Source organism: Rhodnius prolixus, unplaced genomic scaffold (genome assembly GCF_049639745.1).
Source record: "Rhodnius prolixus isolate KJV_2025 unplaced genomic scaffold, Rpr scaffold_10, whole genome shotgun sequence".
NCBI lineage: Eukaryota > Metazoa > Arthropoda > Insecta > Hemiptera > Reduviidae > Rhodnius > Rhodnius prolixus.
The window spans coordinates 3,314,326-3,342,158 of NW_027411615.1; the positions used below are offsets into that span (position 1 = coordinate 3,314,326).

The 27,833-nt window shown below is 34.1% G+C and overlaps 1 protein-coding gene across 2 annotated transcripts in view; it reads left to right on the forward strand.

Moving 5' to 3' along the window:
• The window catches only part of Tmtc2 (Transmembrane O-mannosyltransferase targeting cadherins 2), a 549,780-nt gene that overhangs the window by 349,730 nt on the left and 172,217 nt on the right, over positions 1 to 27,833 (forward strand). For both annotated transcript variants that reach the window (XM_074133413.1, XM_074133412.1), the window contains one exon: positions 11,081 to 11,195. In XM_074133413.1, the coding sequence (XP_073989514.1) occupies positions 11,081 to 11,195 (115 nt within the window). The remainder of the gene's footprint in view (positions 1 to 11,080; positions 11,196 to 27,833) is intronic.

Consider the following 27,833-nt stretch of genomic DNA (forward strand, 5'->3'; position numbering starts at 1 on the left):
TACAAAGAGAAATACAGAAGGTTTCTTTTTGCTTAGGTTTTCTTCTCTTCCATATCCCTTACAAAATACAACTCTATATATATCTATAACTATTGCAGCGTGAACATTGACATTTTCCGTAATTGTAGAGCTAGCCATTGTGTAAGTCTATACTAAACTATAGATGGTTTTGATCATTAGAAACTGAGATATAGGTCTACAATTTTGTGTACATTTTAAGATTCTAATAAACTCAATTGCTTATATCTATATTCCTATTTGTGGTGGCAGGTTATATTTTGTTTCTATAGTAGTGATTGATATTGCCTATATTCTAATAAAATTCCATTGAATTCCGAACAATACAAAGAGAAATACAGAAGGTTTCTTTTTGCTTAGGTTTTCTTCTCTTCCATATCCCTTACAAAATACAACTCTCTATATTTCTAAAACTATTGGAGCAAAAACATTGACATTTTCCCTAATAGTAGAGCTAGCCATTGTGTAAGTCTATACTAAACTATAGATGGATCATTAGAAACTGAGATATAGGTCTACAATTTTGTGTAAATTATAAGATTCTAATAGACTCAATTGCTTAAATCTATGTTTCTATTGGTTGTGGAAGGTTATAGTTTGTTTCTGTAGTAGTGATTGATATTGCCTATATTCTAATAAAATTCCATTGAATTCCGAATAATACAAAGAGAAATACAGAAGGTTTCTTTTTGTCTAGGTTTTCTTCTCTTCCATATCCCTTACAAAATACAACTCTCTATATTTCTAAAACTATTGTAGCAAAAACATTGACATTTTCCCTAATAGTAGAGCTAGCCATTGTGTAAGTCTATACTAAACTATAGATGGTTTTGATCATTAGAAACTGAGATATAGGTCTACAATTTTATGTACATTTTAAGATTCTAATAAACTCAATTGCTTATATCTATATTCCTATTTGTGGTGGCAGGTTATATTTTGTTTCTATAGTAGTGATTGATAGTGCCTATATTCTAGTAATAGTCCATTGAATTCCGAATAATACAAAGAGAAATACAGAAGGTTTCTTTTTGCTTAGGTTTTCTTCTCTTCCATATCCCTTACAAAATACAACTCTATATATATCTATAACTATTGCAGCGTGAACATTGACATTTTCCGTAATTGTAGAGCTAGCCATTGTGTAAGTCTATACTAAACTATAGATGGTTTTGATCATTAGAAACTGAGATATAGGTCTACAATTTTGTGTACATTTTAAGATTCTAATAAACTCAATTGCTTATATCTATATTCCTATTTGTGGTGGCAGGTTATATTTTGTTTCTATAGTAGTGATTGATAGTGCCTATATTCTAATAAAATTCCATTGAATTCCGAACAATACAAAGAGAAATACAGAAGGTTTCTTTTTGCTTAGGTTTTCTTCTCTTCCATATCCCTTACAAAATACAACTCTCTATATTTCTAAAACTATTGGAGCAAAAACATTGACATTTTCCCTAATAGTAGAGCTAGCCATTGTGTAAGTCTATACTAAACTATAGATGGATCATTAGAAACTGAGATATAGGTCTACAATTTTGTGTAAATTATAAGATTCTAATAGACTCAATTGCTTAAATCTATGTTTCTATTGGTTGTGGAAGGTTATAGTTTGTTTCTGTAGTAGTGATTGATATTGCCTATATTCTAATAAAATTCCATTGAATTCCGAATAATACAAAGAGAAATACAGAAGGTTTCTTTTTGCTTAGGTTTTCTTCTCTTCCATATCCCTTACAAAATACAACTCTCTATATTTCTAAAACTATTGTAGCAAAAACATTGACATTTTCCCTAATAGTAGAGCTAGCCATTGTGTAAGTTTATACTAAACTATAGATGGTTTTGATCATTAGAAACTGAGGTATAGGTCTACAATTTTGTGTACATTTTAAGATTCTAATAAACTCAATTGCTTATATCTATATTCCTATTTGTGGTGGCAGGTTATATTTTGTTTCTATAGTAGTGATTGATATTGCCTATATTCTAATAAAATTCCATTGAATTCCGAATAATACAAAGAGAAATACAGAAGGTTTCTTTTTGCTTAGGTTTTCTTCTCTTCCATATCCCTTACAAAATACAACTCTCTATATATCTAACACTATTGTAGCGAAACCATTGACATTTTCCCTAATTTTAGAGCTAGGCATTGTGTAAGTTTATACTAAATTATAGATGGTTTTGATCATTAGAAAATGAGATATAGGTCTAAAGTTTTGAGTACATTTTAAGATTCTAATAAACTCAATAGCTTATATCTATGTTTCTATTGGTAGTGGAAGGTTATATTTTGTTTCTGTAGTAGTGATTGATATTGCCTATATTCTAATAAAATTCCGTTGAGTTCCGAACAATACAAAGCGAGATATAAAAGGTTACTTTCTACACATTAAGTTTTATTTCCAAATGTTCAAAGTTGAAAAGGTACTTTTTGATGATTTCGGGGTTTTTCAGTTCGTTATTTCTTTGCATGGGGGTTCCCAGTCGAGGGGTTTCTTGCTTATTATGATTATAGTTGAAATTTGTGACTAAATTTTAAATGTTCAGTTGTCTGGTCGCTAGTGCGTTTCGCTGAATTATTTTTTGTAGTTTTTTAACTATTTTTGGGTAAATTGATCATTTATGATATGGGGGGGGTCAACTAATTTTTAGTGTTTTTGCTAGTTTCATGGAACTGTGACAAAAAAATTAACTCATTTAATTGTTAAACACCTGGTGTTCTTGAGTGTCCATTGAACACAAATCTATATTTTGGAATCTTCATTGAATTTTTCGTGTTATTTAGAACTAGTTTTTGTATTTTTTTTAAAACTTTTTTGGGATTTTGGAATTCTAAATTTTATTTTTAATGGTAACAGTGATATCACGTGAGGTACTTATTTTATTTTTAAAAAAAGGGTAAAATATTACGGTGATTTTTAATCATAAAAAATAATTTAACGGACAGCTTCTCCAGCGGGCATTCAAATAAAATAGATAAAAAAATAAACCAAAAGAAAAAGAAACGAATAAATTAAAAGAAAATATTGAGGAAACAATTTCTGAGAATACAATGTGCTTGAACAAAAGGGAAATCTCCTGCAGTATTTTCTTTGCTTGTTCTGGAGGTTTTCTTTTTTCTTTTTTTTAAAATATAATATAAAAACGAGTTATCACAAAACCTTTGTGAAAGGCGTGCGGCTCAATGGTAGGGCTTTGATAAAGTTGAATGATTTATTTCTGAGTATATATGTTTGTTTTGTTTTTAAATTATATATATATGTGTATGTACAATACTATGTAGTATTGTATAAATACGTGCATTTTTATTTTATTTTTTATGTTTTTTTATGGTGGAAAAAAAAGGGTCAAGTTAAGGGAAAGGGTGTCCACGTATCTGTGGTAGTATCCAGAATAAGGGCTAGCAAGGTAATAATTCTAGTAGGGCTTGGCATTTCGCTGAATTGGAAGATTATAATCAAATATCCACTATTTTTTCTCTCTCGGCGAACGTTCACTGCTGGTAACAGTGAGTACATGTATAGCCTAGCTCTATATAGTACATAGCTATATGAAGATGCACACTATATTAGAGCTATAAATAGCCTTTTTGGAAAAAGGGGCAGAACGAATGAATTGGTTTTTGTGCGCTGTTTGCTGAATGAGCAGCTGAATCTGTCTCATTTCTTTCCCAGTACTTACTGTTCTGGCCATCAATTCTGATTATTCAGTCACTGTACCAATATTACAGAATACATTTTGTTCCTTCGGGTTTATTCTTTTTATGGCTGTTCATCTCCGACAGTGATCAATATTGAATTCTGTCCATGTTTGGCACTGTAGAACTTGTAGGGATTTGGCACCCTTATTCTGTCTGTCATGATTTTGGGTGTTTCTCTTCTTTCATTTCCATCGTATCACTTTAAAATGGTTTATAAGACAACCTCAATGTTCTCATGGCATCTTGCTTTAGTCTTCACCCGCTTTCGATGATTCGTCATGTGTCGAGCAGCTTAGATTAATGCAGGCACCGGTTTATGGACCACCATAAACACAAATTTGAAGTTTTAAGATGTTGGTATTTACCTACGACATTGTCCTGCACGCCTTAGATCCTCTATATCGTTACAATTAATGATTACTAACTCTAAATAGTTATCGTAAGATTTGCCCCATCAAGAAATAGGGTAACCCATCTTTTTTACTTGTGACCCCACAACTAACAGGGAAAAAATCAGTGAAAGCGAACATTGTTTCTGGGATCCCAGCATTTGGAGGTGGTAAAACAAGTAACCAGTATTTGGATATAAAGTTTACGCCTGCATAATTTCTTTGACATCTTATCTATAGGGGGGCAGTTAGCGAAACTCAAAATGAATCTGTTTGCCCATTTGGAATCAGTTTCTAAAAAATAAATATATATTTTTTTATATTAGAACAGTGGTTTAAGAGATGGGCTACTAAACTTAATGAAACTAAGTCGCAAAACATCACCTTCACTCTTCGTCGCATTACTCTTCCTCCAGTCATCTATAACCTAACACCTCTACCAAGTAGTGAACGTTGCTCGCTACCTTGGGCTTTACTTAGACCGAAGACTTTCTTGGAACACCCACGCTAAACAGAACAGAACTAAACAGACGCTATCGACTACTTAAAAGACTCTTAGACGCTAGATCAAAACTCTCTCTGGACAACAAAAGACTGATTTTGTACTACTATTTTGAAACCAATCTGGGCGTGTGGAATCGAGCTGTGCGGTTCAACCAAACGCTCCAATCTCCAAAGGATTCAATCCCTCCAATCTAAAATACTTCGAACTATTGTAAAAGCTCCATTTTATGTCTCCAACCTGGACTATACACACTGACCTTAACATTCCTTTTGTCACCCAAGTTGCTAAAACACGATACAGAAAACTCCACTTTCAGCCTGCCATCTCATATAAATCCTCTAGCTCAATATCTTTCTTCTAGAACTTCCTGACAACCCGGACAAGACGTCTTAAAAGACAGTGGCCTCGTGATCTCCTCTCAAGTGAAGAGAGGAGACTAACCATATAATGTTTTGGAGTGTTACCACTGGAGTAACTTCTCCACTCGTTTATTACTCTATTGTTATCATTGTTACTTATAGCGCTAACGCGCTGATTGTAGCGCAATAAAAAATAAAATTTGTTATCTTTGATTTTATCGGTCGTAGCACGAATGTTTGTTGGTATCCCTGACTGAGTTCAGACTTTCATCCATTATCAGAGGTAGAATAGTCAGTTTGGTGTTGAGATCTCCATTTTACTTATGTTTCCGTCTCGCAACTTCACTGGTCGAGTTACAATAAATATGCTCGCTACGTTAGGATAAAATCAAAGATATATTATCTATCACTGGGGACTTAACAAAAATTTTTCATTACTTCTTTTTGCTAAAAAGTCTGAACCTTTTCATTCAGTGAGCAGGTCAGTTATTTCTTATGGATTCCATGTGAATCTTTTGCAGAGATAAATACCTAGGTGGGTTTTACTGGGTTAAATCTTTGGTATGATCGTCCAATGGGGGAAGATTGTAAAATGGAGTGGCATTAAAATTGTTATTTTTGCTTTTAGTTGGGGTTGATGTTTCAATCTGAATGTAACAGTCACGGAATAACCAAATTCTAGTTATATATGTACTCGTATATTTATTTAAATTTTTTAAAACATAAAATAAATAAAGTGTTCAAAAGGAAATAAAATAACTTTTTTGCGAATCGATATTCCCAATTATAAAGTAGTGAAAACATGTATTAAATATTTATAATTCTTTGCCACCAGTAATCCGTCCATGAATATTACATGGGCTTTCTGAAACGGAACCCCTAACAGCAATTTCTGCTATTTTGAATATTAATCACCTCCTGTTTATAACTTCCTTCTCTTTGCTGTGGTTACCCGGCAATATTAAGTATTTATCGTATATTTTGTATAGCAATAACGAAACAAAAATATTATCTAAAAATTGATGATATTAGGAGATGTACAATCAGTATTTTGATAACTGTTCATCAAACAAAAAAAGAAAAACAGTATACTGGTATCAGTTAAACAATTTTCGATTATTTTCAATTTTTTCTTTTTGTTTTTCATGTATTATTGATGCAGGTACTAAATTACACTTATCAGTAAACTCAATCAAAGTTCTTATCGATTTTTATTAAGCTACTTTGTTGCCTGTTCTATTATGGCCTAGCAACCAGGTTCTGCGATGTTTCAAAAGACTATATCGATTCCATATTTGGTTTTGTTTTTTTTCGTTAAGAGGTGGAATTGAGCTAAGATTTCTCTAACTCTGGGCTTTTTTAGGAAGCCCAGGTAGTGGCGGAAGCTAGCATTTAGGATAACCACTCCCTTAGTGGAAAGCATGTCATCCCCCAAAGCTCTTTTTCGGGGGAAGGGAGATCTTTCTTCAACATCTCGTAACTACGCTAGGCTTTTCTCTGTCTCTCTAGGCTGTGGTGTCTCGGAGATTTCTTGTCATCTCGATTGTCGTTGAATGATACATTGATTTGTTGGCTCTACAGAGTGTAATGTTTGACTTATTGGAGTGCATAAGTGTTTACTGTATTTCGTCGTGAGGATTAGACTTTGAAAGGTTCAGTACTACGATCAAGGAAAGAAAGGAAATACTCAAGAGTCTTCATTGGTACGAGTAGTTAATGTCTACAGTCCTTGGGTTTAGTGAACCCTCAGCAAATTTTAACTTACCTCGTTAACATTTACAGTGATACCTTTAACATTTACCCAATGCACACAGGTCCTTTATAGGTAGTTACTGTGTATAACTGCATGGGTTTAGTGAACCCACAGCCAATTCTAGCTTACCACGCTAACATTTACAGTGATACCCTTAACATTTACCCAATGCACACAGGTCCTTCATAGTTAGTTAAACTGCTTGGGTTTAGTGAACCCACAGCCAATTCTAACTGTGTACAAACACTGAGATGTTATGGGAACCAAAATAGATGCTTCAGATGTCATTAATTTTTGGCTTTACAATCAGTTCTAATCAAACTACTTTCAGCTAGCTGAAAAACGATACCAAATTTTTTTCTAGCATTGTAATTTGTCCAGTAAGATTGTAAACAGTTAAGTATATCTCTTACTTGCTCATAATTATTTGTACAACCATTTGCTCCTAAGAGCTAGCTATACTTTCATAAAATATTGTTCTCTTTCGTACGATAAAAGACATCACATTTAAAGGAGTAGAAGTTTACAATTTAAGCACTTTTGTAGTAATTTGTGCTAAATAATTTCTCATCAAGAATAACTATTAACGAACAGTTTTCTTACTTTTTTGTCTTTAAGAAACAAACCTTAAAGAAAGATCTTCAGCCAGAGAAAACCATCGTTTGCATATTTTAATAAACAATTAAGCACAAAGTCCATGGCCTACGGGCTAATTATTCCATGGCTGTGTACTATAATTTGAAAATTCAGAAACTAATTCATCCCAGCCTAATTTAATATCTTAAATTCCTGCCCCCTCCACCCCCACCATAGTGTTTGTTTCAGTAGTAGTTTGTAATACAAGTTAGTAGTAGTAAATAACATTCTATGAGTAATATCATAGTGTTGGTGTTAGTAAGCTATAAAGCTCTAAAACTGGCGGGGTCCGTAGTGGTAGAGCTTTGGGGAGCTATACTAGTCAGTATGAAAATTAAGTTTCCCCCCCTACCACAAAGCTTGTGCTGAAATGTAGCTGTGCAGCATCCGTTTCATCTCATGGACTTTAAACTCAACTCTATTAAAAACTCTTTACATATACATGTATACATATCTCATTTCTCCGCCCACAATGCATTACCATTTAATGGACCTTTTGCTAATTCAGTTTTTGTTGTTTTGCTTTCCATTTTGAGTATGTATTTGTGTTTTTCTTTGTTGAATCTCCATAATGTGAACTTTGGTCTGCCTGTGCGAAACATCTTGTACCCATTAAATGATCTAAAAATGACGTTCATGCACTAATATTACTCAATTATGAACAAGAGGTGGATGATGATATTGGGGTTGTCACCAACCAAACATTTTGTCTTCAGATACCACATTGAGCGCCAAGTCTCGGCTTAGCACTCAATGGTCTTCCAGGACCCAAAATAGGGTTTGGATTTATGACTTAATTTTAGCTATGCAAAAAATATAATGTAACAGCTTCTTTTCACCTTACATCTTTGGCGTCTTACAATAAACTTTGTTTAAACCATCAAAAATTAAGTAAGTAATCATTTATTATTGATTACTATCTAATTTTTACATATTTTTTTTAGGAAAGAAAGAATTTTGCCAATTTCAGTCGTGATTATTTTAGTACCTTGAAGGAGTACAATACTAAATCCATTTTTTCCAAATTACTTTTTTCAATGTTTCTAATACAAAATTATTATTTTTATTAAACGTCTGTTAACGTGCTTCTATGTTACTTATTATCCACCAAAGATTTAAGCAAAATAACTCCCTTATGGGCTTATAAGTAAGGAAAAAACCACGAAAAAACTCTTTCATTTGCTCTCCAGTAAAAAATTTAAAATAGTGTATACCTCCGTGGTACTGATTCATTTTTGGTCAAGCTTTCGATTTGGGGACTACGTCATATTCAGAGCTTATGCTTATTATCAATTATAATTTGTTTTGCATTGTTAACCTTATAGGTTGGTGGTCTTCTATCGAGACAGTTCAGATACACTTTAATTAAACTACGAGGGTCGTTTGAAAAGTCCGTGCAGAAATAAAAACTACTTAATTTTTTGGGGTAAACCTTTTTTATTTTTAACATAGTCTCCTTTTAGGCTTATACACTTCGTCCAACGCTGCTCTAGTTTGTTGATCCCTTCCGAATAATAGGATTTGTCCAAGTCTGAAAAATAGCCATTCGTTTCTGCAATCACCTCCTCGTTTGAATAAAATCTTTTTCCCGCCAGCCATTTCTTCATATTGGGGAACAAATAGTAGTCCGAGGGAGCCAAGTCTGGTGAATAGGGGGGGATGTGAAACGAGTTGGAACCCTATTTCCATTAATTTTGCGATCACAACTGCTGAGGTGTGAGCTGGTGCGTTGTCGTGATGGAAAAGGACTTTTTTGTGGGCCAATCGTGGGCGTTTTTCATGCAGCTCGGTTTTTAAACGGTCCAATAACGATGAATAATATACACCTGTAATAGTTTTACCCTTTTCCAGCTAGTCGATGAGAATTATTCCTTGCGAATCCCAAAAGACAGTCGCCATAATCTTTCCGGCCGAAGGAACGGTCTTCGCCTTTTTTAGCGCAGATTCCCCCTTGGTAACCGATTGTTTAGATTGTTCTTTGGTCTCAGTAGTGTAGTGATGTATCCATGTTTCATCCACAGTGACGAAACGACGCTTAAAGTCCTGGGGATTCTTCTGGAACAGCTGCAAACCGTCCTTGCAACACTTCATACGATTTCGTTTTTGGTCAAGCCGTCCAGAACGTTCAGCGTCACTTGTGCCCATATGGCCACTCCGAAAATTTTGAAACCACTTATAAACTGTTCTAATCAAAGGTGCAGAGTCACCATAATGTTTATCAAGCTTCTATTTAGTCTCTTGAGGCGTTTTGCCCTTTATAAAGTAGTGTTTAATCAACACACGAAATTCTTTTTCGTCCATATTTTGAAAATCACTCGACTTCCTCGATTCAAACGAATGCCAAACACAAAGAAATTGACCGATCTGGCTGAAACTTGGTGTGTGTTCTTCCAAGAGATGCTACTAACTAAATATAACCTCGATACGCGCCAGTGGTGCTATCTCTCTGATTTTGCACGGACTTTTCAAACGACCCTCGTATGTCGTAAAGTATAGTTCTTTATTTTTGGTGACTCATTAAATCCAAATGGATGAATGATTGTTGCTAATTTAAGCAATATTTATTTTTATTAATTTTTGTTTTTATTGCCAAACTTTTTAGGAGTACTTAAACAGTAAAATAGGAATGTATTTAAAAGTTATAGCCGATTGGAATGAATGGAAGAAAATGATTAGAGAAGGATTACGGTGATTTTAATTTAGGTTAAGCTATAAGGATAGCAGGAATATAGAGTACTGATCCATCCATTAGTTTGTATGTAAATAGTTGTATATAGTAGAGGGATGAATGTGTGAAGCGAATGTATTTATAAGTAAGAATGGAGAGTGAGTGATATTCTAGTGATAAGCACCTAGACGATGCTGGCTGTATGGCGAAAGCCAATGCCCAAAAAAAAGGCAAAAACAGTCAGTATGGTATATTTACCTTTAATGTTGAAAATGTTAATCAAATTATAATTAAAACTGCCCGGTAGGACACTTGTATAAGGGTTGATCGTCAAAAACTTCACGAAAAAGCGTATCGTTGAAAAACACCCAACTTTGACAATTTTTTTCTCCTTTTCTATAAGAGATAAAATTCCAAAATTTTCTTTAAAATATATAGTGAAACTCCTCCTTTAAAACTGTAATTTCTTTTTTTTTTTTTGCAACAACATAGATCTTCTACATTTCGAGGAAAAAGTTGCTGAAAATGAGCGAAAACGGCATTTTCAAAAATTGGTCTTGTTGTTACCTTTATTAATAATAATAAGTTTAAGCTTTGAAGAAGTCCTTGGCCCCATAGATCGTTTTAGCTTAGCAAAAAATTCTGACTGAAATTGGCCAATAAACTTTCTCATTTTCGGATTTAATGGACAAGACACCAAAAAAATGAACCATGCCTCACAATAAATTTTTTTAGGAAGACATTGAGCTGTATTTTGATCATTTTAAATTATGTTTCTTGGTACTTTTCTCCATCGTAAACTAAGAACAAGAAGCTTCAATTTATTATTTTTTAGTGCCGTAAAAAAACTGCTATAATCAATTAAATTTCGTCAATTATAAGGGTAAATTTAAAACATAGTATATTTTTTACGTATCTCGTAAGCCAAGAAGTTATTATATTTACGTTTTTCTTTTTCTTTAAGCAATAATCTTGAATATATTTAGAGAAATTGAATTAATTATATTAGTCTTTATTAATTTTTGTTTTTCTTGTTACAGCCTACGGAAATTTGGGATCAGTTTTGAGTTCACAGGGTCGCGTCGAAGAGGCAGAACAAGCTTTTAAAATGGCGCTCAAATTAAGACCTAATATGGCCGAGGTTCACTATAATCTGTGAGTAAATTTTGTTTATTTAAATTTTTCAGAAATTTGATTTAATTTGTAGGACGAAGTTTCGAAAAAATGTTCTCCTAATTTTGTTGACATTTCCGGGGTATCCTAAATGAAGGTGGTTAATTATGCAGTTTTTGTATTCAATTGGATTCACTGTTTCATTTGCAATCATGAGTGCAATGAGTGAGGGTGTGTTCATCGTTTCTGTACTTCTGAGACAAGAAATATTAAGAAAACATCATAAACAAAGGTGTTGGAGTCAAAAAATGGATAAAGAAGAAGAGTAGTTCTCGAAGCATCTAGTAGTCTTTATGTGAAGTTACAAACAGAAAATATGAGGATGACTTTAAGAACATGTTTCGAACCCAGTTTTATTATTAGTTACATAAAGTGGGTTCTTCTATACAAAGGCAAAATATTGCAATACGAAATGCTATTCCTGCTCGAACCAAACTAGAAATAGCATTAAAATATTTGGCGACTGGAGATTCTTTAGGTATACTGTTACAATTATTTAGAGTGGACTTAAACTGATACCCATTGAACATTTTTTATTTTATTTATGGTTTCCTTTGATCCGAAATCTGGAACTCCAAATTCTTGTTTAAATGCATTGTTTAAATTACGTGCATCACGATTCAAGGTAATTTACATTTTCAGTGTCTCAAAAACATTCATGATTGCGTTAAATCTCAATGAACTATATTAAATCAGAATTTTAACACGTTTTGACTCATATTTAATAAACACCTCTTTTTACTAAAACGTTCAACACTGGAATTGATAAATTTACCAACGCAAATACGTGCAATACTGGAAACAACGTGTCATTAAATATGAGTACAGACATGTACAATTCTGTGTTTAGACAAGTTTAGATCACTTGAAAGCAATAATCTCCTAAACACAATTGCACAGATGTAAACAAAAGTCAGTTTTGCAATTATTTCTTGTCAACAATTGCATTCAATTTTAAATTAATATCCGCGTGTAAACAGTTGCATACAATTCTTTTAAGTTGAAAGATTGCTCTTAAATTATTGCAAACAATTATTGCTCTTGTATGTACAAGAAAATGGCATCATGTAAATGAGGCTTAATATTTAGGCTTACGGCTTTGTTAGTTTTTTTAGTAAATAGAAACTATTTACAAAGAAAAATTGCATATAACCTAATTTTGGCGAACGTTTTGGCAAGCATTGTATACTTTCATCAGTAGTTGACTTTATAACTTGTATAATACTATATTAAGTATGGTTTCACTATGTTATATTATAACTTGAACGTATAAAAGTTGTACGGCACTGTGTGGAATGTGCAGTTAGGGCTTTCTGAATTGGCCCGTATGGTCTCTAACTGCCCTAGCGTTGGAACCATATCTGAACTCCTCAGGCATTTACCCTCCTTAAATTAAAATTATTTTATGTATATGTATAGTAATAGAGGCAGTTTTTAGTGTAGGGTTATGAAGGTGGACTTGTAAGTGGGAAATCCTCAGTTTGAATCCCACTTGTAGCTACTTTTTATTTGATAGACAAATTATTATTGGTGTAGTAAGTGTTTCAAAGATACCTAATTGAAGAGCTTGGTGCAAAAAGGAGTTATCTACAGTTTTTTAAAATTTTTAGTAGGTACAAAAAACTAAATATGCTTTAAGATGTATTCCTTATGTTGTGTCTGCTGTAAGGATTAGTTAATATAATGTGATAGGGTCATTTGGGGCTCAATTTGAACTTTCTAGGGCATTTTTTAAGCTTGCTATAAGCAAAAGTTATTTTGCAGCTAATTCTTTTTTGCACCAAAATCATAATTTTCAGTAAAACTTGAGTACATATTAAGTACTTTAGTCAACAGATTTCTTGTTTTTGAGCTTTTAAGTGGCATTTTGTGTCTTGTCGAAGCGAATGTTAGATTTATTATTATGCCTGTCAAACCTAATAAAAAAATTTTTGTTCGATTGATGGCGTCATCTTTTCTGTTTGGAGCAAAAGAAAGTTATCTGCAGTAGAAAACTCATTTTTGCTCCAAATCTAACCTAGGTTAGAGAATAAGTAATAATAAACGAGTCTGCATAAAGACTCGTTTATGCACCAAAAGATGTAGAATTGAACATACAATAGGGGGCGCCACTAAACACATTTTCTGAAAAAAAATGTAGATAACTCCTTTTTGCACCAAGCTCTTCAATTGGGTAGTTGGATTTAAAGAACCATATGAAAAAGTAGAGATTATATCTTAGTAAGTAGCAAAAGATTGTTGAAGGTTTCAGCCATTATGTGTTCATGTTTCTTATGTTTGGATACACCGAGGGTTAACAGAAGCATGAATAAGGTACAGTGGGTCTGTAAAATCGCTTTAAACTAATGATACCGTTTTCTTGCCTGAGTTTTCTTAGTAACTTAGGTTCAAAGGTTCTTAAACTAGGGTTCACGGACCCCTCACCGAGCACCCGATTTCAAGGGATACGTACATCCTATGTAAAAGTGGGCTGTTGAAAAATTGTAAATATATTAACACAGAGACAACCAGACAAAATAGTTCGCCTGTGGGTTCACTAGTTGGTGTATATATTGTGTTAGTGATAGTAGGTGTAAATGTAAGAATTTTAGCCATCTTAGGCTGGGTTTCGAGGTTTTTGAGGCAGATTCTTAAGTTAGACTCGTTTCTTAGTTAGACCGATGAAAGTTTTAAGAGTTTGCGTTCCAAAAAGCTGTAAAAATATTTGAATAAATGATCTATAAAATGAACGCTACACAGTATTGGAAAGGGTTCCAAGGTATGATCATTTAAATGGTACCCTATACATTTAGGTAAACAAAAGAATGAACCTTATGAAAGGGAGAAGGTCCTGAGCATTGTTTGGTGCATGGGAATTAATAGTTGAATTTCTATTGGCCAAACACTTGTGTGAGATGGAAACGGTATAGGATTGGTTTAGTCTGGTACCTGTTCCTACTTACTGAGAGAGGTTTGTCTGAGTACGGATGAGGATTCTGTACGTACGGATGATCACCGACAAACAATGGGGTGGGCAGCATCATTGGGAAGCCTTACCAATATACAATGGCTCCGTATATACCATTCCTGACACTACTGTCCGAACTGTTCACTCAATCCACCTACTATCTGCGACCACACTAAATCTATTGTACCACGACATCCTGTATGTGGTCCAGAGTACCTATCCGTTATAATATACATAAACCACATCTCATTTTGCACATCTAAAACACGCATGCGCTCACCGTCCAAGCTATACAATTCCTAAATCTGTCTTTACCTTTCTAATACACAATGATCCACATTTTGTGGATAATAATGTCTAAAATCTCATTATCTATGGCAGCATCGTTGTTGGTACTAAATTTCCCCGACTGTTACTGTAGATCCTACATTTACGTGGGTCTCCTATCACCAAAGGAAAAAGTAATCTACTATCTGAAAAGGGAAATTAAAACTGTCTAGATAGTTTTGTTCACCACAAGACCAGAAAGAAAAGTAAAGTAATTGCCTTTTTTTTCAGGCGAGGCTTAACGTCCAACTAGATGTCGTGGACGGAAGCGGAAGCTCATACTTTTCTAACATTTTTTTTCTTTTTCTGGCAATTAAAAAAATTGTTATAAGCTGGATGGATTCGATCTAGGGATCTCCTGCTTACTAACCCACTATAATAATTCCCGCCTCTTCAGTCTAGAATAATTTTACTAGATTGAGAATCAGTATTTATGAATTCTAAATTAAATCAAAGTGGTATTCTTTGAAATTAATTAAATCGTGTCAAAGTTACATGATAAGGAAGGGATTAGTTATGCGGTTAGCGTGTTGGATTCCCACACGGAGGTCCCGTAGGTTTGAAGCCAGCTGCTGGCCCTTAGATTTTCTCTTCCTAAGGAGCTTCTTACAGCTGACTGTCCGGTGATGGACAGTGTTGTCTGAAACGAGAGCAAACTGTCCTGAGTGCCTGGCAGTGTACTGAAAAAAGCTCCGGGCGCCAATAAACCTCAGATGTTATATTCCAAATGTCCAATATCACCCTTTTGTTAATCTGAAAAGACTTTTCCTGCAATTAATATTTTTAAAAAAGCAACGCCATGCTGTACGTCGAACGTCTTAATCAATCTTAAATTAATACTTTGAAATTCTCACTCGTCTTGCCCAGTAGTAAGACACCTTCAGACGATCACTTTTTTGTTCCTTGATCTTAGAGTTTCTTCCTCAACAGTTGGTTCACAGTCTGGTGAAGATAAGAAGGAAAAGATGGCTTATAATTCAACAATTCAATTTAAAAACGAGTTAATCAGTTTTGAAATTGTAACATTACTCCCCTGTATTAACCCTGGACTTTTCGTAAAACTTATTTTTAAGTTAACAATGGTACTTCCAAAAACAGGCCTAAACAGGTTTCGATTTTTCCCGCTGTTGTGTTTTTAAATACTTTTCACGAAAGAAAAAATTTCTGTTAATTTTGTGTTAATTATAATTATAATCATTTTGTTTTAATGGCGCATCGACTCCCGAGGTAATTAGCGCCTACCCTTTGTGTTAATTTGAAAGACGAAAACGGAAACCGGAAGGAATAAAAGTTAAATGCTTTAATAGGTGAAGTGTTTAAGGAGGAGATGTGTTTTCAAAATGAGCATACCCGCACAAGAACAAGAATGAGTGATTGAAACTGTGATGAGATGGGAAAGGAATATTATGTTGCAAGATGTAGAGTCAAGATGTTGATATATAAAGGCTGGAAGTGGAAGAGGCCTGTTGAGTGACATGACTTCAGTTTGCCAAGCTGATGTAGATGTATTTGTCTGTACTGGTGTATGTTTAAGTGTGCGGAGGGGGCTGAGTGCTATAGCCAGGCGTACCTTTGCAAAGTGGATGATGTCACTCTTTACCCTCGGACTGTAAGGACATAGAGAATACTTAAGGAGATGATATAACCAAAGGGTAGAATGAATACGAGGAGTCTGGGACAAGAATGGTGTGAGGAAATGCACCAGAGTGAGGTAGCTACTACTTCCTGTGCTACATTATCCCCACTCTTACTTAAGTGTACCACATCTTCTTCGTTGTCGTCTTCTTCTTGAAAGGATGTTGGAATTATTTCTTTATTAAAAAAAGGAAAAAGGAAAACGCCTGCACGACTTTCTCCTGCCACTATTTACGTAATCAAATTCTCTCGTAAATTAGTATTTAAAAAAAAAAAAAAAAACATAAAATGGATTTTAGTATTACACAAGTTCACTATAATTTGGAAAAAAGAGTGACGTCACAGCTCTACCGGAACTCCTTTAAAAGGAAAATTGGAAAATCCGCATTCCCAACTATACCCGCTTATACAAAGGTTCTGTAGAAAAAACTTTAAAAATAATAATTATTTAGTAAACCTTGTTTTAGTGGTAGAGAATAAATATTTTTTTACAGCTGTGTCAGTAATGTTTACGGCTATAAGAAGGCAAAACTGAACTGATTGTTGTAGAAGGCTATTTAGGGGAAGATTGGGAGAATAAGTTATAGAGTGGAGAGTATTTTCAGCAGGATAAAGAAATGTACAAGGATAACGCATGCAGTCTCGTGGAGTAAGTCGAAAATTGGTGCGTAGCCAGGGGAGTCTATCGCAAGTCTGAGAGAAATTTCATTCTGTGATGTCTGGGAGTTTCATCATGTTACTAGTACAGGTCCAGGCTCCAGGTGGAGTACTTTGTCTTGTACACGCATCTTCTAGTCTTCTGAAAACAAAGGGAATTGTAAGTCTTGTACACAGATTACTGGAGTTCACATTTTTACTGAACCTAAGAAAGAAGGTCAGTTTTTTGTCCAAATTTAAGAATTTTGATTTATATTACTCTGGCATAAATCCGTATATATCTCCTAGAAATGATACATTACAGGTAAACCTGCGCCCTTTCTGCTATAGACAAATATCGCGTCAAGTTTAAACTTAAATCGTAATCGATATTCTTGTTATAATTAAAAAAGTAATAAGCAAAAAAAAAAAAAAAATAGATCTATTAGGGAACGAATTAGCCCAGTGTTTAGGGGACTGGATGCCCCATTGATTCACGTGGTTTCCCACGAAGAAGAACCCGGGTTCGAATCCAGCTGCTCAGTTCCAGTTAATTGCTTTTCCCCTCTCCGAAAAGTTATTTATGAAATTAAAAAATAACTGGTGGAAATTAAAAAAAGAAAGAAAACTTCACACGATCGCAATATTTTCCTTATAGACGGGAAATAGGAGAAGAGAAACTAGATTGAAGAGATGGGTAACTAACTCCTAGATAGTTTTGAACACATGTAGGATATCTCCCGGGACTTAGACCTTAACTCTTGGACTAAGATTTTGGAGAGTACGTAAATGATATTACTCTTCAGAAGAGACTAGAGGAGAATGGGCCAACTAGGAAAGATAGTGCAACTCCAAGAACTACTGCTTTTACACTCCACTCTAAGGGGATCATACCATCATCCTCAAGCCAAGAGGAGACCTCTACCACCATGATAGCTAGCCTTAGCATGAGCGCGCAGTAAAGAGTGTGAGGCTTATAATAGAAGAAGGAGAGCTTAAACAGAAGGTTACGCCTAGGCTCATTAGCTTCTCTACACCAGTAAGAGAGTCTAAGGGGAGTGGGCTGGCCTTGCTTACGTTGTTCAGGCAACCGGAGAGCCTGACAAGCCTAGAATTCTCTCTTCATGAATACATCTTCATTTTATATTAGCAATGTGAGAGAGCTTGGCCCGTTCCTCTACCTACCGCCATCCCTTCCGCACAAATCCTGTACGTCCCTTTGCTAACATTATCTTTCCAAGGGGTATTATCTCACATTCCTGGTTCTACCAGTATAAAACAGATTTTTCTTCCTCTTTCTACAAAATTCTGCGATCAACTTTGAACAAAAATGAAAACAATATTCTAAATTCTTAGTCTATACCAGTGATTCTCAACCTTTTTGTTTGTCGTGGCGGCACCCTTTTAACAATTTCACAATTTGGGGCGGTACACTAACAATAAGATAAGTTTAAAAGTATTTTACTTATCCCCATAATACACTGAGTATTAAATAGTTTATGTTTATTTTCAATATAAAATAAAATAATATTGTGCTGCAAAAAACAACAGTATATGTTTATTAAGGTATTAATTACAAGTTAATAATAAGAATACTATTAATGAGAAATTTGAGCTTGATGTTTTTTGATCATTTCATGTATATTTGGTCGTATTCAGCATTTCCAGAGACTCTCGCATTTCGCACTGCTACGATGAGTTGAAGTGGCTTTTTCCTGTCGTATCGACACCAATATCTTTTGGCTTCTTCCTTTTTTCAAGTCATCCAGTCTCAAAGGCCTTCCTATATTTTCCAACTCTTCAAGTTCTAATACTCGATCCATTTTCGCAATACTAGATCTCGTTCCTCCGATCTCTATATTCCCTCTCACCGTGCCTCATCCTTTGACAAGTCCTTCCTAATACGTGCTACCTCTCTCTGGAACTCCTTACCATCATCTGTCCGCCATGCTCCTACCCTATCCATCTTTAAATCCCGTATATTCAGTTATCTTCTTTCTATTCAGCTTCCTCCGAAATTCTAATTGTTTTAATTTATTACCTTAATTTCTGCTGTTATTTTTATTTTCACTTTTGTAAATACTTATTTATTTATTTATTTTCTGTTTAATCACAGGCCAAACTGTTAAGGCCTCTATTTGTACCTGTGTTTATTCTTAGGGGACAATTGTCCCAGAATAATAAATTTCTTTTCTATTCTATTCTATATCGTAAATGATAATGCTACTCTCATAACGTCTTCTACATTTTATATATAATTTTTATTGTAAGCATTTCTAAAATTTGGCGGCACACTTCAAAGACTTTCGCGGCACAGTGGTTGAGAATCACTGCTCTATACACTATACCAGGGGTCGGCAACCTATTTCAAGTAGAGAGCCATATTTCCTTTAATAAATCTTACCAGGAGCCGCAAGGATGATAGTGTGTAAACAACTCTGTAGATCATTTGTATTTGCAAATTATTATTTTATGATACTCAATAACATTTAATTGTTTCACATATTGCAAAGTAAATAACAAATAAATAATAACGAATGAAAAGGCGGCAGTCTTACAATATAAATCAAGTACTTTATTTTGATATTGTATAATTCTATTCAATTTCGAACCTATCACATTTAAAATTATTTTTGAAAAAATACCTCTAATAAATGGAATTTTCATTCGTTTCAATAAAATTGAAATATACAATTTATTTTGGACAGGCTGAAGAACCACACAATTTGGATAAAAGAGCCGCATGCGGCTCTCGAGCCGCAGGTTGCCGACCCTTTCTCTATACCATTCATCAGTGTACAAACAATCACGCGAGTTCACATCAGTAATCTAAACGAATGATTGGTGGATCGAAAGAACATTCTTAGTTCTTGCTCTAAAATCTAAAGATAACCTATTCAATTTGCTAACATCACATCTATCTTTCATAAATTTTTAGAAAATTTATTTATACAATTTTTCCTTTTTTAGTGAAAATTTGCATTCCATATTAGAGTCTAGATTTTTCCTTCACTATCTTTAGCATTTTTCTTATTTTATTTTTTTCTTCCACCTCTAAAGTCGATATTATAATAGGTTGGTAGAAGATATTTTCTTACTAGAGATCCTGTAATGGACGAATATGTCCGCCCGCCCGTCCGCCTATCTTGGTCGATTTTCCACCATCCTCTGTAATAAGAAAAAAGAAAAAGAAATATGGTGGGAGAAATCAGCGAGAGAAGAAGTGCCTTTTGGTTAAAATATATTCAAGATGAGGGAGTTAAATTAATTTACATAAAATTTACATGATTGGCTACAAAATAGGTGACACCGTAATTCATTATTAAACTGTGATTTATCTTGTACGTAAAAATAAGATAATAAAATGATTCTTTTATTTAATATTCTTACATACAAAAAGATATCTGTTTTACTTAAAAGATATTATACGTTACTGGCCTACAATGTTTGTTACTATATCTTTTATTTGTTTAAAATTAAACTTAAAAAGGGTAATTGTTTAGACTTTATATGAAAAATACTAGAAATATCATCATCAACATCATCACAACTCATTGCTGAGTCTTGGCCTCCTCAACCAGTTTCCGGCCAGTCAGTCCTGTGCTGTGCTTCCGCTCTCCAGTTGGCGATGTTCAATACCATCCTCGCATCACCAGCAACACCGTCCGTCCATCGCATCTTCGGCCTCCCAACTCTCCTAACTCCATGGAGGTGCTCATCCGTCACCTTTTTTTGGGATGTGCTCGTCCGTCATTCTAACCACATGTCCAAGGAATATTATGAAAAAAAAAAATAATAATAATGTAGGCCAGCCGCTGACTCTTCCCAATTCTCGCTTACTCGAGCAATGATTCTATACGCACACACACACACACACACACACACACACTCACGCACATACACTCACAGAGAGATATGACCCATAAACTATTTGACATAAGCTAAAGTAACGATAGCCAATCTTACCATTAATCAGAATTGTTTCACAGGATAAATTCTTTAATAAATTATTTAATAACATCAATTACGGCAAGGCCGTAGACGAGAAGACTCGCAGGTTAACAAGAGGTAACACAAGTTTTTCCAAACAGTTTTATCCTTGTCTTACTTCCAGCAAGTCCCAACTCAGAATGAATAAAAAATAAATAAAATCCTTTTTTTTCAAATAAAATACACTTCTGTAATCATAAGCATAGCAACTAGTTCTAGTGCCCAGTTACAATAATAACGGTAGCCGAGCGGTTATAGGCTAGACCCACAAAGCTAAGATGTATTGTTGGTTTAGTGGGTTCGCTTCCTGGTCTAGAGGCCTTGGATTTTATTTAATGGTTAATATGAGAAATTTATAGTAAAGTATGTTAGGCGGTTATAGGCTAGACCCGCAAAGCTAAGATGTATTGTTGGTTTAGTGGGTTCGCTTCCTGGTCTAGAGGCCTTGGATTTTATTTAGTGGTTAATATGAGAAATTTATAGTAAAGTATGTTAGGCGGTTATAGGCTAGACCCGCAAAGCTAAGATGTATTGTTGGTTTATTGAGTTCGATTCCCGGTCTTAGGCCTTGTATTTTATTTAATAGTTAATATGAGAAATTTATAGTAAAGTAAGTTAGACGGTTATAGGCTAAACCCGCAATGCTAAGATGTATTGTTGGTTTAGTGGGTTCGATTCCCGGTCTTAGGCCTTGTATTTTATTTAATAGTTAATATGAGAAATTTATAGTAAAGTATGTTAGGCGGTTATAGGCTAGACCCGCAATGCTAAGATGTATTGTTGGTTTAATGGGTTCGATTCCCCGGTCTCTAAGTCTTGGATTTTATTTAATGGTTAATATGAGAAATTTACAGTAAAGTATGTTTGCTAGTCGCCTCCGTTCACGTCACCTAATTTGGTAGTTTGGACTTAAAGCTCGCTTCAAAAGATTGGAAAATTACTTTACCTTCACTTTTTATCAAAATAATAGACAATTTGCAAACATTTTGGCGTGAAGTGTTTGAAAATGCCATAACTTGGAAATTTAATAGTATGACGGACTTAAGGAATACTTTGACAGTAGTATGAAGCATTAAATTCATTATTAGACGAAAAAATATCTGTATCCCACAAAAGCCGACCCACAAATGCTACCTACTGCTGAAACAATTATTTCCCCCACCCCAATTATCACATGAACAATACAAATGTGCCCCCACCCAAAATGAAATATTTGTAGATAAGTTACTATTAAAATAATAATACATTACAGAATGTAATTGAATATAGTTTGGTAAATATACTGGCAAAGTGGCTCTTGTTTGTTGTGTCAATACTGGCGGTGGAAGTTCTTTTCTGCTTTTTCCATTTTGTTTCTAAAAATGCTGCCTTTTTCATGGGGTTTTCTCCTCTACTCTGGATGATGAGCATGCTTGCTACCAACAACAAGTGGAATTTTCTCGCTAAGAGATTTTTTTCCAACCTTATTTAATAAAGGCTGGGAAAATGTTTCACAGAATTTTCTTTCTCCTTCACCTCTGTATTCATTGTAAATAGTTAAGATTATATTATATACAGGGTAACCATGGTTACATGCCCCACCCACTTTTTTTTTAGCGGCGGGAAATTTCGAAAAAATAAAAAACACGTATTTAATCATTTTTAGTCTAGTTTATTTTCAGTGATTGACCCATTTTTTTAAACCCCTGTATCTCGAGATACAGCATCCAACTTTTGTTTTTCAAATGGAACGTTATATTTTTTTTGCATATTTTTATAGTATTTGAGCTCCTAAAAACAACAAAAAAAAATTTTTTGAAATCGGTTAAGTTTTTCAAAAGTTATGGTAATTTAAAATATGAAAAACAAATTTCAGTTTTTTGTTAAAATTACGTTATTTTTTTTAAAGAATCTGTTCAAACTGGGCACAATCAACGGATAGGCAAGCCAAAACTCTGGACTCCCACGTTTTGCTTGTAGCAGTAGTTATGGTAGCAAAGTCAAGATCTAGGCAGGCTAGAGTTATTCGACGTTCAGATTGTTTTTTTCTACAAACGTTTGGTGTAGAGTTTTAGGAAATCAACTAATCGGCCCACACTTCTACAGAGAGAACTTAACTGGTGCAAGGTATCTAACTTTTTTTTTTAAGAGAGATTTTGCCAGTTCTGCTAGAAGATGTTTCTCTACAACACCGGCTAGTTATGTATTTTCAGCAAGATGGTTGTCCGGCACATAATGCGAGAGTTGTTCGACGTTACCTGGACAGAAGTTTCCATGAAAAGTGCTTGGGAACTCATTGTCCCATCCAATAGCCACCTCGATCTCTGGACTTAACCCCAATGGACTATTTTTTTGTGGGGATATCTAAAAAAATAAAGTGTACAGTAACCTTAATCCCGTGGCTTCAGTCGATGATCTGAAACGTCGAATAACTCTAGCCTGCCTAGATCTTGACTTCGCCACCATAAGTGCTGCTACAAGCAAAGCGTGGGAGTCCCAGAGTTTTGGCTTGCCTATCCGTTAATAGTGCCCAGTTTGGACAGATTCTTTAAAAAAAATAACTTAATTTTGACAATAAACTGAAATTTATTTTTCATATTTTAAATTACCATAACTTTTGAAAAACCTAAACGATTTCAAAAAAATTTTTTTTGTTTTTTTTTTAGGAGCTCAAATACTATAAAAATATGCAACGAAAAATATAACGTTCCATTTGAAAAAAAAAAGTTGGATGCTGTATCTCGAGATACAAGGGTTTAAAAAAATGGGTCAATCACTGGAAATAAACTAGACTAAAAATGATTAAATACGTGTTTTTTATTTTTTCGAAATTTCCCGCCGTTAAAAAAAAGTGGGTGGAGCATGTAACCATGGTTACCCTGTATGCAAAAAGTTTTAAAATAATTTTTTAAAAAATAAAATCTGTTATTGAAAAATTTAAGAGACTCCTTCAGATACTTCAGTGGAAGTAACTGTTTTTAAAATCCATTGTGCCTTAAAACAATTGTTTTAAAGCAATGCACAATGTCATTATCACAATGACAAAATATAATATAACAATATTTGTTCATAATATTTAAATTTCTAATACGCCAAAATCGGAAGTCGGTTGCTTAGAAGTGCTTTTTCATATTATATTTTTTGCGGGTTACTTGCACCAATCATTTTACGTAAATTTTCACACCAAAAATCTAATTTTTTTCAAATTACTTTAAAAAAAATTTAATTAGTTAAAAATGTAACTATTGAGTTTCTTGTTTAGTAAATTATGTAAATTTTGTTTAACATTTTCATAGTCAAACTACATTATAGTGCGTTGTTACTGAATGTAAATTATATAACCTAATGTTACTAGCATAATACAGCTACCAAAGTAGTCTTGAATAATTGATTCTAATTGTATTGATCTTAGCTAGACTTGAATCTACTGTCAATCAAAGCCTAGTATTTAGTTTAAAGCCAATTGCTGCACAATTTGCTGATTATAACGATCTAACTAACTCAGAACAATCTTGTATGAAGCTGTTGTGCCTAACGTACTTTTTATCAGTAAATATTTTATTTTTGCTTTGCTGAGAATTCTATTTCAAGTATTCGACTGGATATGGGTCAGGTTTTATCACAGTCCAGTCTTATAGAATGTTGTGCGAGGATAACAATTGAATCCTCGGTTTACGTTGCAAAAAATAATGTGCAGGGATTAAATTAATGAAGGAGATTATCCATTATTAGATAGGCCTTGATATTTACTCTATTATTTGTAATTGAAGAACTCAATACTTCCGCTTTGAGTAACATTAACTTTATACTTTTGCCACACACATATGTATTGCTTTAAAAAACGTGTTTATTTTGGATATTTTTACAATATCAATTTTTATTACATTATTCGATAATTTATCAAATACCTATGGGGGAAAAATTAGTAAAAAAAAATTAAATAGTATTTTTCCTAGAAATAATTACTAAAAACGATTTGCTAATCTCATTGGCAAACGGGATGTGTAAAGTAGGCGGGCTGTAGCTGATGACGTATGACACCGTAAGCCACTCCCTCACCAATAAAAGCACAGTTATCCAATACATAAAATGGTGCTCTTTCACTTTCATTCAATGATCTAGATTTTACTTTCTTTTACTTTAGGAAAATATTTCATTAGCTTTTTAGATTCTGCATTACACTAGAAGTATGAAACAGGAAATATAATTTTCAAAACATGTTTATTTTGGATATTTTTACAATATCAATTTTTATTGCATTATTTGATAGTTTATCAAATACCTATGGGGGAAAAATTAGTAAAAAAAATTTAAATAGTATTTTTCCTAGAAATAATTACCAAAAACGATTGGCTAATCTCATTGGCAAACGGGATGTGTAAAGTAGGCGGGCTGTAGCTGATGACGTATGACACCGTAAGCCACTCCCTCACCAATAAAAGCACAGCTATCCAGTACATAAAATGGTGCTCTTTCACTTTCATTCAATGATCTAGATTTTACTTTCTTTTACTTTAGGAAAATATTTCATTAGCTTTTTAGATTCTGCATTACACTAGAAGTATGAAACAGGAAATATAATTTTCAAAACATGTTTATTTTGGATATTTTTACAATATCAATTTTTATTGCATTTTTTGATAGTTTATCAAATACCTATGGGGGAAAAATTAGTAAAAAAAATTTAAATAGTATTTTTCCTAGAAATAATTACCAAAAACGATTGGCTAATCTCATTGGCAAACGGGATGTGTAAAGTAGGCGGGCTGTAGCTGATGACGTATGACACCGTAAGCCACTCCCTCACCAATAAAAGCACAGTTATCCAATACATAAAATGGTGCTCTTTCACTTTCATTCAATGATCTAGATTTTACTTTCTTTTACTTTAGGAAAATATTTCATTAGCTTTTTAGATTCTGCATTACACTAGAAGTATGAAACCGGAAATATAATTTTCAAAACATGTTTATTTTAGATATTTTTACAATATCAATTTTTATTGCATTATTTGATAGTTTATCAAATACCTATGGGGGAAAAATTAGTAAAAAAAATTTAAATAGTATTTTTCCTAGAAATAATTACCAAAAACGATTGGCTAATCTCATTGGCGAACGGGATGTGTAAAGCAGGCGGGCTGTGGCTGATGACGTATGACACCGTAAGCCACTCCCTCACCAATAAAAGCACAGCTATCCAGTACATAAAATGGTGCTCTTTCACTTTCATTCAATGATCTAGATTTTACTTTCTTTTACTTTAGGAAAATATTTCATTAGCTTTTTAGATTCTGCATTACACTAGAAGTATGAAACAGGAAATATAATTTTCAAAACATGTTTATTTTGGATATTTTTACAATATCAATTTTTATTGCATTATTTGATAGTTTATCAAATACCAATGGGGGAAAAATTAGTAAAAAAAATTTAAATAGTATTTTTTAGTATAGCAGAATTGCCCCTCGATGTCGATGATATACATTACATCATCAGGCATGTAAAGAAATCTCTTTATCGAGATATCTCTCGATAGGCAATTTGATGGGCGTGTTATATCGACTCGGGGGCGAATCGATGGTCACCTCGTTCACCGGATTTGACACCTATGGACTATTTCTTTTGGGGATACTCGAAAAACAAGGTGATTATTCATAACTTTTTTCTTTCTTTCCTTATTTCTGCTTACCTAAAAGCATTTCTAAATCTAGGTGCATCAGAATCAAGCCGGAAGTGCATCTGTGGATGAACTAAAGCAGAGAATAATAGATGCCTGTAACTCGGTTAAATTCGAATCTATTTCTTTGGCAGTAAGGGACAATTGGCAGGAAAGAGCATGTCTATGCATCTTTAATGGTGGAGGCCATTTGCATGCATGATCTGTAATATTAATGAGGAGTAAAATTTATAATAAAATAGTACTTTTCTTAGTTTCCGAGAAAAAGTCGTTATCCATATAGCTTGGGACACCCTGTATATGTAACCACAACAGTCTGTCTCCTACTAATGATGTTCAAACAATTTGCTGGCCAAGTTTTTAGCAAAGCTTTGACGCTTTTCCGTTTTGAAGGGCGCTGACCACGAACACAAAAAAAGTGGTTTTTAGTAATTCGCCTCGAGCTAGTGTATTTCTGTGTTCATCCTAACATTTAAGATTTAGCATTTCGCTTATATACCAACAAGGAATGCAATAATAAGGTTTAAGAACGGGGAAGGGATTAGCTTTGTGGTTAGGGTATTTAATTACGATCCGGAGGTTCCAGTTTCGAATCCAGCTGAGAGCCTCTTAAGTCGGAGAGTTAAAAGAATTTTAAATAAATTGTTGCATCGAATTTTGTATTGGAGAGAACAAAGAAGCTGTTATAGTAAAAGATTAAATGATTGCAGTATCAGTGATGTTGAACGCTACCATTAGCATGTGCCACCATCAATAGCTCTCATCAATATATGCTAACCTCAGAATCAAGTGAGCGTATAGCAAAGCCGTGTTCTAGTTATACAGTTCCACAGAGAGTAAAATCGCTTGGCTAGAAATGTAATGTGGAGTTGGTTGAATCCTCCACTTTCCCGTCTACCCCCTCGCTAGCAAGTTGGTGGTAAAGAGAGAGAGGAAATGGTGGCTGGAACTGCTCGTTCAGTCGACCATGATGTAAACCGCAACGCTATGAATCGCTTGATTGGACGAAAAATACAAACAAATTTTCACTAAATTTAACAACCAACTCATCACTTTGTAGGCGGAAGTTATATTCAAGAATCGGTGTTCTCCGATTATTGATTATTTGTCAGAGAAATATATGTTCTGTGGTAATCTGAGTTCTAAAGCTGATGTGAAACGTTTTCTGTTAAGTTTAACTGTATCTTCAAATCTATGGTGTAACTGGGATTCATTCAATTACGAGGTTTCCGGTGCGCGTGTTATCACATCTAAATAGGACCGCACTCCCCACTTAGTAAGCCTGACAATAAGTGTTCTAGGCTAAATCGCCTGTTCTAGGCAATATCCTTGGGTATTTTCTTTATCCGCCGCTCTTCCTGGACTATCCCTGGAAAACCTAGTCAACCTGGTTTCATCATTTAGGATGCTGTAAGATGAATAGTCAG